The sequence below is a fragment of the Nycticebus coucang genome, chromosome 17, assembly GCF_027406575.1.
Source record: "Nycticebus coucang isolate mNycCou1 chromosome 17, mNycCou1.pri, whole genome shotgun sequence".
In the NCBI taxonomy this organism is placed as follows: domain Eukaryota; kingdom Metazoa; phylum Chordata; class Mammalia; order Primates; family Lorisidae; genus Nycticebus; species Nycticebus coucang.
In genome coordinates, this window is record NC_069796.1 from 2,113,858 (window position 1) to 2,127,688 (window position 13,831).

Sequence of the window (13,831 nt, forward strand, 5' to 3'; positions counted from 1 at the left end):
GTAAGTTAGTGTAGGGGAAGGGCGGCGTGTAAGTTAGTGTAGAGGAGGGGCGGCGTGTAAGTTAGTGTAGGGAAGGGGCGGCGTGTAAGTTAGTGTAGGGGAAGGGATGGCGTGTAAGTTAGTGTAGGGGAGGGGCGGCGTGTAAGTGTAGGGAAGGGGCGCGTGTAAGTCAGTGTAGGGGAGGGGCGGTGTGTAAGTTAGTGTAGGGGAGGGGCGGCGTGTAAGTTAGTGTAGGGGAGGGACGGCGTGTAAGTGCAGGGGAAGGGACGGCGTGTAAGTTAGTGCAGGGGAAGGGGCGGGGTGTAAGTTAGTGTAGGGAAAGGGGCGCGTGTAAGTTAGTGTAGGGAAGGGGCGCGTGTAAGTTAGTGTAGGGAAGTGGCGGCATGTAAGTTAGTGTAGGGGAAGGGGCGCCGTGTAATTTAGTTTAGGGAAGTGACGGCGTGTAAGTTAGTGTAGGGGAAGGGCGGCATGTAAGTTAGTGTAGGGGAAGGGGCAGCGTGTAAGTTAGTGTAGGGAAGGGGCACGTGTAAGTTAGTATAGGGAAAGGGCAGCGTGTAAGTTAGTGTAGGGAAGGGGCGGCGTGTAAGTTAATGTAGGGAAGGGGCGGCCTGTAAGTTAGTGTAGGGAAGGGGCGGCGTGTAAGTTAGTGTAGGGGAAGGGATGGCGTGTAAGTTAGTGTAGGGGAAGGGATGGCGTGTAAGTTAGTGTAGGGGAAGGGGCGGGGTGTAAGTTAGGGTAGGGAAGGGGCGGCGTGTAAGTTAGTGTAGGGGAGGGGCGGCGTGTAAGTGTAGGGAAGGGGCGCCTGTAAGTTAGTGTAGGGGAGGTGCGGTGTGTAAATTAGTGTAGGGGAGGGGCGGCGTGTAAGTTAGTGTAGGGGAGGGACGGCGTGTAAGTGCAGGGGAAGGGACGGCGTGTAAGTTAGTGCTGGGGAAGGGGCGACGTGTAAGTTAGTGTAGGGAAGGGGCGCGTGTAAGTTAGTGTAGGGAAGGGGCGCGTGTAAGTTAGTTTAAGGAAGTGGCGGCATGTAAGTTAGTGCAGGGGAAGGGGCGACGTGTAAGTTAGTGTAGGGGAGGGGCAGCATGTAAGTTAGTGTAAGGGAGGGGCGGCGTGTAAGTTAATGTGGGGAAGGGGCAGCGTGTAAGTTAGTGTAGGGAAGGGGCACGTGTAAGTTAGTGTAGGTAAGGGGCGGCGTGTAAGTTAGTGTAGGGGAGGGAAGGCGTGTAAGTTAGTGTGGGGAGGGGCGGCGTGTAAGTTAGTGTAGGGAAGAGGCGGCATGTAAGTTAGTGTAGGGGAGGGGCCGCGTGTAAGTTAGTGTACGGGAAGGGGCAGCATGTAAGTTAGTGTAGAGAAGGGGCGCATATAAGTTAGTGTAAGGGAAGGGGTGGCGTGTAAGTTAGTGTAGGGAAGGGGCACCGTGTAAGTTAGTGTAGGGGTGGGGCGGCGTGTAAGTTAGTGTAGGGGAGGGGCGCCGTGTAAGTTAGTGTAGGGGAGGGGCGGCGTGTAAGTTAGTGTAGGGGAGGGGCGCCGTGTAAGTTAGTGTAGGGGAGGGGCGCCGTGTAAGTTAGTGTAGGGGAGGGGCGCCGTGTAAGTTAGTGTAGGGGAAGGGGCGCCGTGTAAGTTAGTGTAAGGGAAGGGGCGGCGTGTAAGTTAGTGTAGGGAAGGGGCGGTGTGTAATTTAGTGTAGGGAAGGGGCGGCGTGTAAGTTAGTGCAGTGGAAGGGGCGGCGTGTAAGTTAGTGTAGGGGAGGGGCGGCGTGTAAGTTAGTGTAGGGGAAGGGGCGGCGTGTAAGTTAGTGTAAGGGTAGGGGCGACGTGTAAGTGTAGGGAAGGGGCGGCGTGTAAGTTAGTGTAGGGGAAGGGATGGCGTGTAAGTTAGTGTAGGGGAAGGGGCGGGGTGTAAGTTAGGGTAGGGAAGGGGTGGCGTGTAAGTTAGTGTAAGGGAGGGGCGGCGTGTAAGTTATGTAGGGGAGGGGCGGCGTGTAAGTTAGTGTAGGGGAGGGACGGCGTGTAAGTGCAGGGGAAGGGACGGCGTGTAAGTTAGTGCAGGGGAAGGGGCGGGGTGTAAGTTAGTGTAGGGAAGGGGCGCGTGTAAGTTAGTGTAGGGGAAGTGGCGGCATGTAAGTTAGTGTAGGGGAAGGGGCGGCGTGTAATTTAGTTTAGGGAAGTGACGGCGTGTAAGTTAGTGTAGGGGAAGGGGCGGCATGTAAGTCAGTGTAGGGAAGGGGCACGTGTAAGTTAGTGTAGGGAAGGGGTGGGGTGTAAGTTAGTGTAGGGAAGGGGCGCGTGTAATTTAGTGTAGGGAAGGGGCGGGGTGTAAGTTTGCGTAGGGGAGGGGCAGCGTGTATGTTAGTGTAGGGGAAGGGGCGGCGTGTAAGTAGTGTAGGGGAGGGGCGGTGTGTAAGTTAGTGTAGGTAAAGGGGCAGCTCCTGTCTTCTGCCAGTCAGGATTATGTACTTTCCTTCCCTTGCTTGGTTTTAATATTTCCATATGCAGTATTATATCTAGTAAAAAAAGTGCGCACATCTGTAATTATGTGTATAGAATTATCAACACATGGACAGACAGGTCTGGGTGTCATGAACGTAATGAAAATACTCATTTCATGGAAGAACATTGGCTTTTAATATTGCATAGATTTTTGAAGCCCTCTGCTCTCATGTTCATTTTTTATTTATTTTATTAAATCATAAACAGATCATGTATACATTAGTGTATTTTGGGGTACAATGTGCTGATTTCATATAGAATTAGGAATGTTTACATCACACTGGTTAATATATACCTCATCTAGTTTACTTAGTTATTGTGCTAAGATATTTATACTCTATACTAATAGATCCAACATGTACCCTTGCATTATGCACCATAGGTGTGACCCCACCATTCACCCTCCCTCCATCTGACCTCCCCTCTCCTCCCATCTCCCCTCCTCCCTCCTTCATCCTGGGCTATAGTTGTGATCTATTCTTCATATGAAAGTGTGAGTGATTGTAAATTGGTTCATGATAGTACTGAGGACATTGGATATTTTTCTTCAATTCTTGAGATACTTTACCAAGTAGGATATGTTCCAGTTCCATCCATGTAAATGTAAAAGAGGTAAAGTCTCCATCTTTTTTTAAGGCTATATAACATTTCATGGTATACATATACCACAATTTATTAATCCATTCATGGGTCAATGGACACTTGGGCTTCTTCCATGACTTGGCTATTATGAATTGAGCTGCAATGATCAATCTGGTGCAAATATCTTTGTTATAAAGTGATTTTTGTTCTTTGGGATATACACCTAGTAGAGGAATTGCAGGATCAAATGACAGGTCTTTTTTTAGATCACTGAGTATTCTCCATACTTCTTTCCAAATGTATTAACTTGCACTCCCACCAGCAGTGCAGAAGTGTTCCCTTTTTCACATCCACACCAACATCTGTAGTTGTGGGATTTTGTTATGTGAGCCACTCTTACAGGAGTTAGATGATATCTCAAAGTGGTTTTGATTTGCATTTCTCTGATGATTAAAGATGATGAGCATTTTTTCATGTGTCTGTTGGCCACACACCTATCATCTTCTGAGAAGCTTCTGTTCAAGTCCCTTGCCAACAATGAAATGGGATTACTTGTTCTTTTCTTATTAATAAAATCAAGTTCTCTGTGGATTCTGGTTATCAAACCTTTGTGAGAAGCATAACCTTCAAATATCGTCTCCCATTCTGAGGGCTGTCTGCTTGCTTTACTTACTGTGCTCTTGGCTGTGCAGAAGGTTTTTAGTTTGATCAGATCCCAGTAATGTATTTTTGGTGTTGCTTCTATTGCCTGGGGGGGTGGGGGTGGGAGTGGGGGGGTGGTTCTCCTCATAAAGTATTCTCCCAGGCCAATTTATTCAAGTGTTTCTCCTGAACTCTCTCCAAGAATCTTTATAGTTTCATGTCTTAAGTTTAAATCTTTTATCCAGTGAGAGTCAATTTTTGTTAATGGTGAAAGGTGTGGGTCCAGTTTCAGTCTTCTACAAGTCACCAGCCAATTCTTCCAGCATCATTTGTTAAATAGGGAATCTTTCCCCCAATTTATATTTTTGATAGGGTTATCAAACATCAAATGATGATAAGTATCTGTTTCTCAATTCTGTTCCATACATCTACCTCTCTATTTTTGTGCCAATGCCATGCTGTTTTGATCACTATAGATTTATAGTATAGACTGAGGTCTGGTAGTATGATTCCTCCTGATTTGTTTTTATTTCTGAGTAATGTCTTGGCTATTCGAGGTTTTTTTCTGGTTCCATATAAAACGAAGTACTATTTTTTCCAGATCTTTAAAGTATGACGGTGATGCTTTGATAGGGATTGCATTAAATTTGTAAATTGCTTTGGATAATATGGACATTTTAACAATGTTGATTCTTCCTAGCCATGAGCATGGTATGATTTTCCATTTGTTAACATCTTCAGCTATTTCTTTTCTCAGAGTTTCATAATTCTCTTTATAGAGATCTTTCACATCCTTTGTTAGGTAAATTTCCAAATATTTCATCTTCTTTGGCACAACTGTAAGGGAATAGAGTCCTTTACTTTTTTCAACTTGACTATTATTGTTATATATAAAAGCTACTGATTTGCGAGTATTGATTTTGTATCCTGAGATGCTACTGTATTCCTTGATCACTTCTAAAAGTTTTGTGGTTGAGTCCCTTGGGTTTTCTAGGTATAAAATCATATCATCTGCAGAGAGTGAAAGTTTCATCTCCTCTAACCCTATTTGTATACCGTTGATTGCCTTCTCTTGCCTGATTGTGATGGCTAAGACTTCCATTACAATGTTGAATAGCAGTGGAGACAATGGGCAACCTTGCCTGGTTCCTGATTTGAGTGGAAATGTTTTCAATTTTATTCCATTCAATATGATGTTGGCTGTGGGTTTGCTGTAGATGTCCTCTATCAGTTTAAGAAAAGTCCCTGCTATACCACCTATTTTTCTTAAGTGTTCTGATCATGAAAGGATGCTGGATATTGTCAAAAGCTTTTTTTTTTTCCTGCATCTATTGAGAGAATCTTACGGTCTTTGTTTTTTAGTTTGTTTATGTGATGTATTATATTTATAGAATTGTGTATATTGAACCAATCTTGAGACCCTGGGATAAAACCCACTTAGTCATGGTGTGTAATTTGTTTGATTGGTTGCTGGATTCAATTAGGATCTTACTGAATATTTTTGCATCTATGTTCATTAAAGATACTGTTCTATAGTTTTCTTTTCTTGTTGGGTCTTTTCCTGGTTGGGGGATCAGGGTGATATTTGCTTCATAGAATGTGTTGGGAAGTATTCCTTCTTTTTCAATGTTTTGGAAAAGGTTAAGTAATATGTACTAGTTCCTCTTTAAAGGTTTGGTAGAATTCTGATGTGAAGCGATCTAGTCCTGGACTCTTGTTTTTTGGGAGATTTCGTATAGTTGATTTTATTTCAGTACTTGATATAGGTCTGTTCAGCATTTCCATTTCTTTTTGATTAAGTCTAGGAAGTTGGCATGCTTCCAAGTATTGGTCAATTTTGTTCAGATTTTCATAATTCCTAGAATAAAGTTTTTTGTAGTATCCATTAAGGATTTTTTGAATTTCTGAGGTGTCTTGTTATTTCACCTTTGTCATTTCTGATTGATGATACTATGGACTTTAATTTTCTATTTTTGGTTAGGTTGGCCACAGGTTTATCAATTTTGTTGAATTTTTCAAAAAACCAACTTTTTGATTCATTGATCTTTTGAATAATTCTTTTGTTTTCAATTTCATTTAATTCTCTAATTTTAGTTATTTATTTTCTTCTGCTGGGTTTGGGGTTTGAATGTTCTTCCTTTTCCAGTTGCTTAAGATGTCCCATTAAGTTGACTTCCTCTCTTTCCGTTCTCTTGAGGAAGGCTTGTAACACTATAAATTTCCTTCTTAGGCCTGTATCTTTGCAGTAGGTACATGTTCCGATAACTCATGTTTTCATTATTGTTTTGTTTCAAAAATTTGGCAATTTTCTTCTTAATCTCATCTATGACCCAGCTATCATTCAGCATCAGGTTATTTAGCATGTCTTATATAAGTATGCAGATGCCTATTATTGGTGAGTTCAACTTTTATTGCATGATGATCCAAGAAAATATAAGAAATAATTTCTATACTTTTAAATTTGCTGAGGTTAGACTTGTGACCTAAGATGTGGTCAGTTTTGGAACATGTTCCATGGGGCTGATGTGAAGAATGTCTATTAAGTTTTGTTAGGATGAAAAGTTCTGTAGATGTCTATTAAATTCAATTGTTGTATGATGAAGCGTAGGTCAAAAATTTCTTTGCTTAGTTTTTTTATTGGAAGATCTATCCTACACTGCCAAAAGGGTGTTAAAATGTCCAACTATTGTGGTGCTGGAAGATACTAAATTGCTCATGTCTGTTAGGGTCTCCCTTATCAATTGAGGAGCATTCTGGTTGGGTGCATAAATATTAAAATTGACATCTCATTATGTTGAGTGTATCCCTTAACAAATACGAAGTGACCATCCTTGTCTTTCCTTACTTTTGTTTGGTTTAAAGACTAGTGTATCTGCAAATAAAATTGCCACCCCTGCTTTTTTATGACTTCCATTTGTCTGGATTACACATGCCCATCCCTTTACCCTGAGTCTATATTTATCCTTTAAGGTAAGATGAGATTCTTGTATGCAGCAGATATCTGGCTGAGTTTTTATATCCAGTCAGCCAACCTGTGCCTCTTAAGAGGACAGTTTAAGCCGTTCACATTAATTGAGAGTATTGAGAGTGTTTTGGGTGTCAAGTTTTTCAAAAGTCCAGTGGACATTTTGAATCTTTTCACCACTGTGGAAATTGGGTTTTGGTCAAGAACTTCAGAGTGAGTCTACTTTGGTGGTAGAGCATTGTGCTGGTCATTATGGAGGATGGGTCTGAGAATATCCAGAAGAGCTGGTTTGGTTATGGCAAATTTCTTCAACATGTACATGTCATTAAAGTATTTAACTTCTCCATCATAAATGAAGCTCAGTTTAGCTAGATACAGCATCCTGGGCTGAAAGTTGTTTTGATTTAGGAGATTGAAGGTCGATGACCATCCTCTTCTGGCTTCAAAAGTTTCAGCAGAAAGATCTGCAGTCATTCTAATATTCTTCCCCTTGTAGGTTATGATTTTCTGACGTCTGGCTGCTTGCAGGATTTTCTCCTTCATATTAACTGTCTGCCATCTGAATTTCAGTATCTCTTACCTTGTTTGGGAAGTTCTCTTCTATTATCTCTTGGAGTAGAGTATCTGTGCCTTTTGGACCATCCTCTTCTCCTTCAGGGATTCCTATTAGATGAAGGTTTGCTCTTTTGGAGTTGGTCCCACAGTTCTCTCTAGAAATGATCCATTTTTTCTCTCCACTTCTCTTCGTCTTTGAGCATTTGGGAGCATTCAAAGTTTTGTCTTCAATGTCAGAGGTCCTTTCTTCTGCCTGCTCCATTCTGTTACTGAGGGCTTCTTCTGTATTTCTCAGATCTTTGAGGGCTGCTAGTTCTTGCCTCAATGTGTCAAAATCTTTGGTGATTTTGTCTTTGAATTCATTGAATTCTGCAGACAACTTTTGAATTGCTCCTTGAATTTCTAGTTCCATCTTTACCTCCATTCTGTTAATCTTATTTGCAATCCAAATTCTGAATTCTATTTCTGACATCTCAGCCATTTGTTTATGAATGGGATCTTCGGGTGTGTCTCCTTTGTCATTCCTTAGGGGAGTTGATCTACTCTGATTATTCATGTTGCCAGAGTTTTTCTGCCGATTCAACCCCATGATTATTTTTCACCATTTGGCTAGAGAAACTGGCAAGGTGAAATTGAATCAAGGGCTCCTGGCATTGTAATTAACCAGCTCTTTACCAAAGAACTGGGACTGATGATTGCAGCTTTTCCCTTAGAGCTTTACAAAGGTCCCATTCTGAACTACTGCCTGAAACTCTGGACACCTGCTTGGTGTGGTGGGGCTAGATGGTGCTGACCGGTAGTCAGCTAGTCTCTGCCCAATCCTAGTGAATCAGTGGCTTTGGGCTGAAATCTCAGCTGTGGAAATATATAAGCAACTAAGACACCCCCCCACCCCCTAGGCGATAACTGGAAGGGGAGAATTCTACACTCCCACAACAACACAACCAGGGTACAACTTTGGTGCGTCCCTGGGTGATTGGCTTAGGTCAAGAGTTCCATACCAATTGTCCTGGTGAACACAAACACCAGGAGAGTGCAAAAGGCATTCAGCATCTAGGCAGTGGGGGTCCACTGGCAGCTCAATCGGAACCCAGTGGGAGGGACCATGGAGCTGCCACCACTGTCAGGGCTGGTGCTGCTGGTCTGGGGATACTGCTATGTGCTGGAGGGCATTGCCACCAGCTGCTAGAGTCACAGGAACTGGTCAGGGAACCAGAGGGCAGAGCCACTGACCCCGGCCTCGGGCCGCAGGAGCCGGGCGGAATGCCAGAGGGCAGAGTTGCTGGCCTTGGGCGTCAGGGGTCACAGGAGCTGGGCAGGAGTCACCGGCCGTTGGCCTTGGGTCTCAGAAGCCAGTTGGGAAGCCGAAGGGTGGAGTCATAAGCATAGGCCGTGGGTTGTAGGGGCTGGGTGGGGAGCCGGAGGGCAGAGTTTTTGGCCATGGGCCGCATGGGTCACGGGAGCTAGGCAAGATTTGCTGCCATGGCCATCAGTCACAGGAGCCCAGCGGGTAGCTAAGCCACCGACTGTGGGCTGCCAAGCAGGGGAGCCGGTGGACTGCGGTCCACAGTGGTCAGTAGCACAGGACCTGGGCTATGCTCTTTCAAACATGGGCAAGTCTCTCTCCCCTTGTGACTCCCGCCTCTGTTAAAGTTATAGTTTTAGCGCAAATGTCCCAGAGCTCATGAGGTGTCCTGCCCTAGCAAAAATCTGCCAAACACTCTGGATTTCACAGGGGGTAGTCCTCCAGACTGACAGGAGAAGGGTGAGGGGTAGATTGGGAGTTTAGGAAGAATATTAGATCAACTTTTGGCTCAGGCAAGAGACTGCCTGGGCTTGCAGCCGTATCTCTCAGTGGAGGGAGTCTGGGCCTTCAGTCGTTTACTCCCCTTTGGTGAAACAAAAGGTGCTCTGTTCTCTACTCACCTCAAGTCCCTCTCCTTGTCCCTCCCCTTGGAGGGGAGGGGAAGGATTCCTATCCTCTTTGTTTTGGATTTTGTACCTGAAATTTGTTTACTTGGGGTCCCAGCTTGTTGCAGCAGGGGTGATGCGAACCTATTGATCCTCTCTCTCAGCTCAGCTCCCAATCTTCTGCTTTATTGGGTTATTTCTGGCCATTATTTCTCCCTCTGGATGGGAGCCTCTGCCAAAAGCTGGCTTCAGTCAGCCATCTTGCCTCCCTCCTGCCCTCATTTAAAAAAATATATATACCCTTCTCAGTAAAAGATAAAAGTAGTCCCTTACTTAAAATTTCAGTATATTTTTATGTGTGTTGTATTTTACACTTAATGTTTGTTGGTATTTTCAGTGTATATTTTATTGAATCAGCTTAATTATTTTAAAACTTTATAATTGCTTAAACTTGAGAAATTTTGCCATGTATAATAACAGTATATTTGTATTTTTTATGGCCACATGACTGTCATGGCTAAGTATTCATCGAGCCTGAATCTCTGGACTGTTGAAAAACATTTTTAGAAGGGATTGCATTTCAAGTTTGCATTCTATTTAACAATATATAGTTTTATTTATGATTTGTTCTAGTTTAAATATGTACATACATTAAAATAATAAATTCATTTAAATTGAACTGCATTGCCCATTTATTTGGTTCCTAAAAATTTTCTGTCTCTGTATATGAAATAGATTCTTATTATTAAAGAGCTTAGATTCATGTTTGGAAGATAGCATTTACATACAAGATTGAATTAAAGGACAGTAAAGTTAGAGTTAAAACGAAATGCCCAAAGCAATGTAGTCTAATATTTACACTCTATACAGCTTGGGGAAATAGTGTTAGTAGACAAATGAATTTGGCCACTTATGGAAAGATTAGGAACTCATTCAAGGTGTGGTGAAGACTTTGAGAGTGGAGAAGCGGCTCTTATGAGATAACTTTTTAAATCCTTAAACTTTGCGTTCATATCACTTCTTATTTTAAGACTTGTCAGCATATCGTACTGTGGCTGACAGGGGCGGGTTGTAATGTGTTGACTATTTGATATATATGACCTGGGATAATCTAATATATTTCCAAAAATAATTTCACATGACATTAAATTATTCATTGACTAAAAAAGACAGAATGTTGGGGAAGCCATATAGTTTAGGAAATTTAGCAAAAGACTGGCAAACGGAATTGGAGAATTTATAACTCTCCAGATCCTTAACTTATACAGCCAACTGGCTTCCCTCACTCTTACACCCTTTTTTAAACCAAAGGAATACATCCAAATATTATCAGATAATGTGGTTCAAAAGCACCAACAGTAAACTAACATCTCTATGTTTGCTGTTATATGTCCACTTTCTATTACAATACTTTTATTCATTTATGTCATTAGTTTTTCTTCAATTATTTTTGTAAGTCTAAATCAGACGTGGAGCAACCATGGTCCACAGGCTGAATCCCATTTGCTGACATGTTTTTTAAGCCATACAATCTAAGAAAACATTTTATTTTTTAAATATATATGTATGTATACTTTTTTAAAGATTTGTAAACAAAATGAAACAAAGTTAAGATGAATAGGAGACAGACCATATTTGGCCCCAGGGCCTAAAATACTGTCTAATTCTTTATAGAAAAAGTTCAGACTTGGGGTTGACCTGGTGTGTGCACCCCACAACCGCACACAGACGTGTACCTGTTAATTTAATTTCTCACCATAAAACAAGATGAGCTTATACTTCAGACAGCCCCATTTTTGGTGGCTTTAATATATATTAACTCTCTGGTTACCTTTGTAACTTTAAAACTGCTTAACTCTGTTTCCTGTCCCATTACCTTTGGACGGGTGTATAGCTGGGTCTGTAGGCAGTGATTGGTGGAAACTGTCTTGAATTTCATCTGTGTGTAATAGAACTTTGCTAAGTTTACACTGAAATCAGGCCCTTCACACCCAGAAACTAGTGGGGTGCCCGGTGCTCAGTCAGACTCCTGTATTTATTGGATGTGTGTATTTAGGACGTGTGTGTTCAGCACTTTGTCTCCAAGGGATCCTCTGCTGTGTCTAAAAAGGTTTATTTACTCTCTCACCAAAGGTGTTATTACTTTAGTATTTGTCACATTCATTATGTCAAAGTGAGTCAGAATTTAAGTAAACTCAATTTTATTCGTGATTATTTGCTGAAGTATCTTCTATTTTGTTTTTTAACTCTGATAGATAGTTTTGTGAAACACGTTTTCCCATGTTTGGAGTAGAGGTTGTTGACTTGAGGTAATTTAGGCCAATATTGAATGAGGGTCATGGTTTGGGATCCCTGAACTTGAAATCACTCAGACCCTAAGCAAATATTTAAGGATGTCTTCACTGATAGACACTGTATTCCAAAGTGAATAACTAGTCACAGTGGTGTATAAAATAGTCCTGACTGCTGCCCTCTTGGCACTTGGTGGAGGAGACAGGTGAATAAATGGCCACGTAAGGTATATACAAGCACGGAGCACAAGGTAAATGAGAGAGAGAGACACAGAGTGGGCCTCTAAGTCATCAGTTTCTGTCATACATCCGTCTAAAATCTTTTCAATTCCTTTAGGGCTGTAGTTCTTGAACTTTAGTCTGCATCGGAAGACACAGACTTCTGGGCCCCATGTTCTGAGTTTGTTATTCACTCTGTCTGGGCTGGCCGTGAGGATTCTAAATTCTTTTAAGTTCTTAGTTTCTTGTGATCCTGCTGATTTAGAGAACCACACTTCTGGAACCACTGAGCTAAAATAGTGGTTTTCAGCGCACAGAAACCCCATGTAGAGCTTTGTAACAAAATTCTGATGCTTAGTTCCTACCCCTGTGCACTGTGATGTAATTATGACTCGAGTGTGAGGTTTTTAAAGTACCCAGGTGATTACAATGCGCAGCTGGGGGTGTGAGCTCCAGTAGAGTTTGAACATGTGCACCCGTGCAGTTCCTTAGCAGCACGGGGCAGAGCGGAGTAGAAGTGTTTAGTAAAATGTACCTGCACTAAGGCTTGAAATCTGCCAGCACCATCAGCTGACTAAGGGAGCCGGGACAGCTCAGAGGGAGAAACTGACAGCGCCCATGGTCAGGAGCGGGTTTTGTCCATGAATTAGAAGTAATCCTGGGCAACAGATGGGCTGCATTTCTGAAATACAAGCCTTTTGATATTGAATACCTTACGTATGAAACAGTGATAATTTGTTTTTAATATACAAATAAATATAAAGTTAGGATCTCGTATACCACATTAAAATAATTTTTATTCATTTCTTTTGTTTCATAGGATGAGAAGAAGAAACCGGAAGACGAGGAGATACGGAGTTTTGGACACTAACATAGAGAACATGGAGCTGACTCCTTTAGAGCAGGACGACGAGGACAATGACAACACGCTGTTTGACGCCAGTCACCCTCGAAGGTCAGCTTAACCTCATGAATCAGGAACAAGTCCTTGCCAAGCAATGAAGACATGAGGCAGACTTTTCCTGGGCAATTTCCATTCCAATAGAGCTGCTGAGCTGTTTTCATGAAGGTCTCCGTGCCCCCTCCACCCCCAGAGAGCTCCTTTCCCGTTACTGTGCTGAAGAGGTGAACAGCAGGGTCTATCTCAGCAAGAAGTCTGTTGTAATCTGTTTTAGGGAGCTTTATATTTAAACTTACTCATCCTTGTAACGTGTATTAACTGTGTGTGTGTGTGTGAGAGAGAGAGAGAGAGAGATTGAGATTGGTTTAGTAAACAGAATACCACCATGGTCACCGGACGGCCAAGGAGAGGACTTTGAAGGTGACCGTAGGGATACTCAGCAGTGAGGTTTGGAGTACTTTTTCTAGGATGAGTTTGTGAACTTTGACCGTGTGTGTATCATATATTCAATTATATGTATTTGATATATATTACTTATATACTAAAGGATATTAGGGATGCTCAGAAGTGCTGTTTACTAACAAAAGCTGCATATTTAGTTGTGTTTGACATAATAAAAATATTCAGAAGAAACATTTCCTTTTACATGTACTAGTTATTCTAATGCTTTCTTTTATCTTCTAACTTTTTTCCATTTTAGTCTTCCTCCTTATCTTGCTTAACGCTTTTCTTTGGGTTCCACTGAATCTGAAAACCATGCCTTCTATACAGGATCCACAGAGTGCAGAGAAGCATGGCGTTCTTTTGCTGTTGCGGTCACTGTTATAAACACCTTCACTTTCTGTTGCCAAGATTGCTTCAGAATGGACAGTGTAGGTTTCACAACCGTTTTTGCAACACGGCCTCTGGTGACTGTGGGTGCATGTGCTGTGCATTGCTGAGCTGGTTCTGTCAGCCACACCCTGACAAGCCAAGTGACTTCGAGTTCCCGGCAGAGTGTCAGGAGATACGGAACTGGTGCAGTTCAGCTTTATCACTGAAAGGATAATTCCTTTGATGACTGCCTGAGGTTCCTGATCAATGTTTTTACAATTATTAAAAGCTTTATAGAAATACTTTAAAATAATATCATAAATACACTCAAACCCAAAAATGATTTAATAAATAAATAATGTCATAAATACACTCAAACCCAAAAATGATTTAATAAATAAGCAAAGGTAGACCTTTGCTTGAGGAAAGCATATTAACCTGTCTAACTAAAGATAGGGAAGTTTTT

General features: G+C 42.1%; 1 protein-coding gene across 1 annotated transcript in view; it reads left to right on the plus strand.

Annotated features, from left to right (window-relative positions):
• FAM174A (family with sequence similarity 174 member A) overlaps window positions 1-13,831 on the plus strand; it is a 36,745-nt gene that overhangs the window by 10,838 nt on the left and 12,076 nt on the right. Inside the window, exon 2 of the mRNA XM_053567215.1 lies at window positions 12,472-12,606. Coding sequence (XP_053423190.1) covers window positions 12,472-12,606 — 135 coding nt within the window. The remainder of the gene's footprint in view (window positions 1-12,471; window positions 12,607-13,831) is intronic.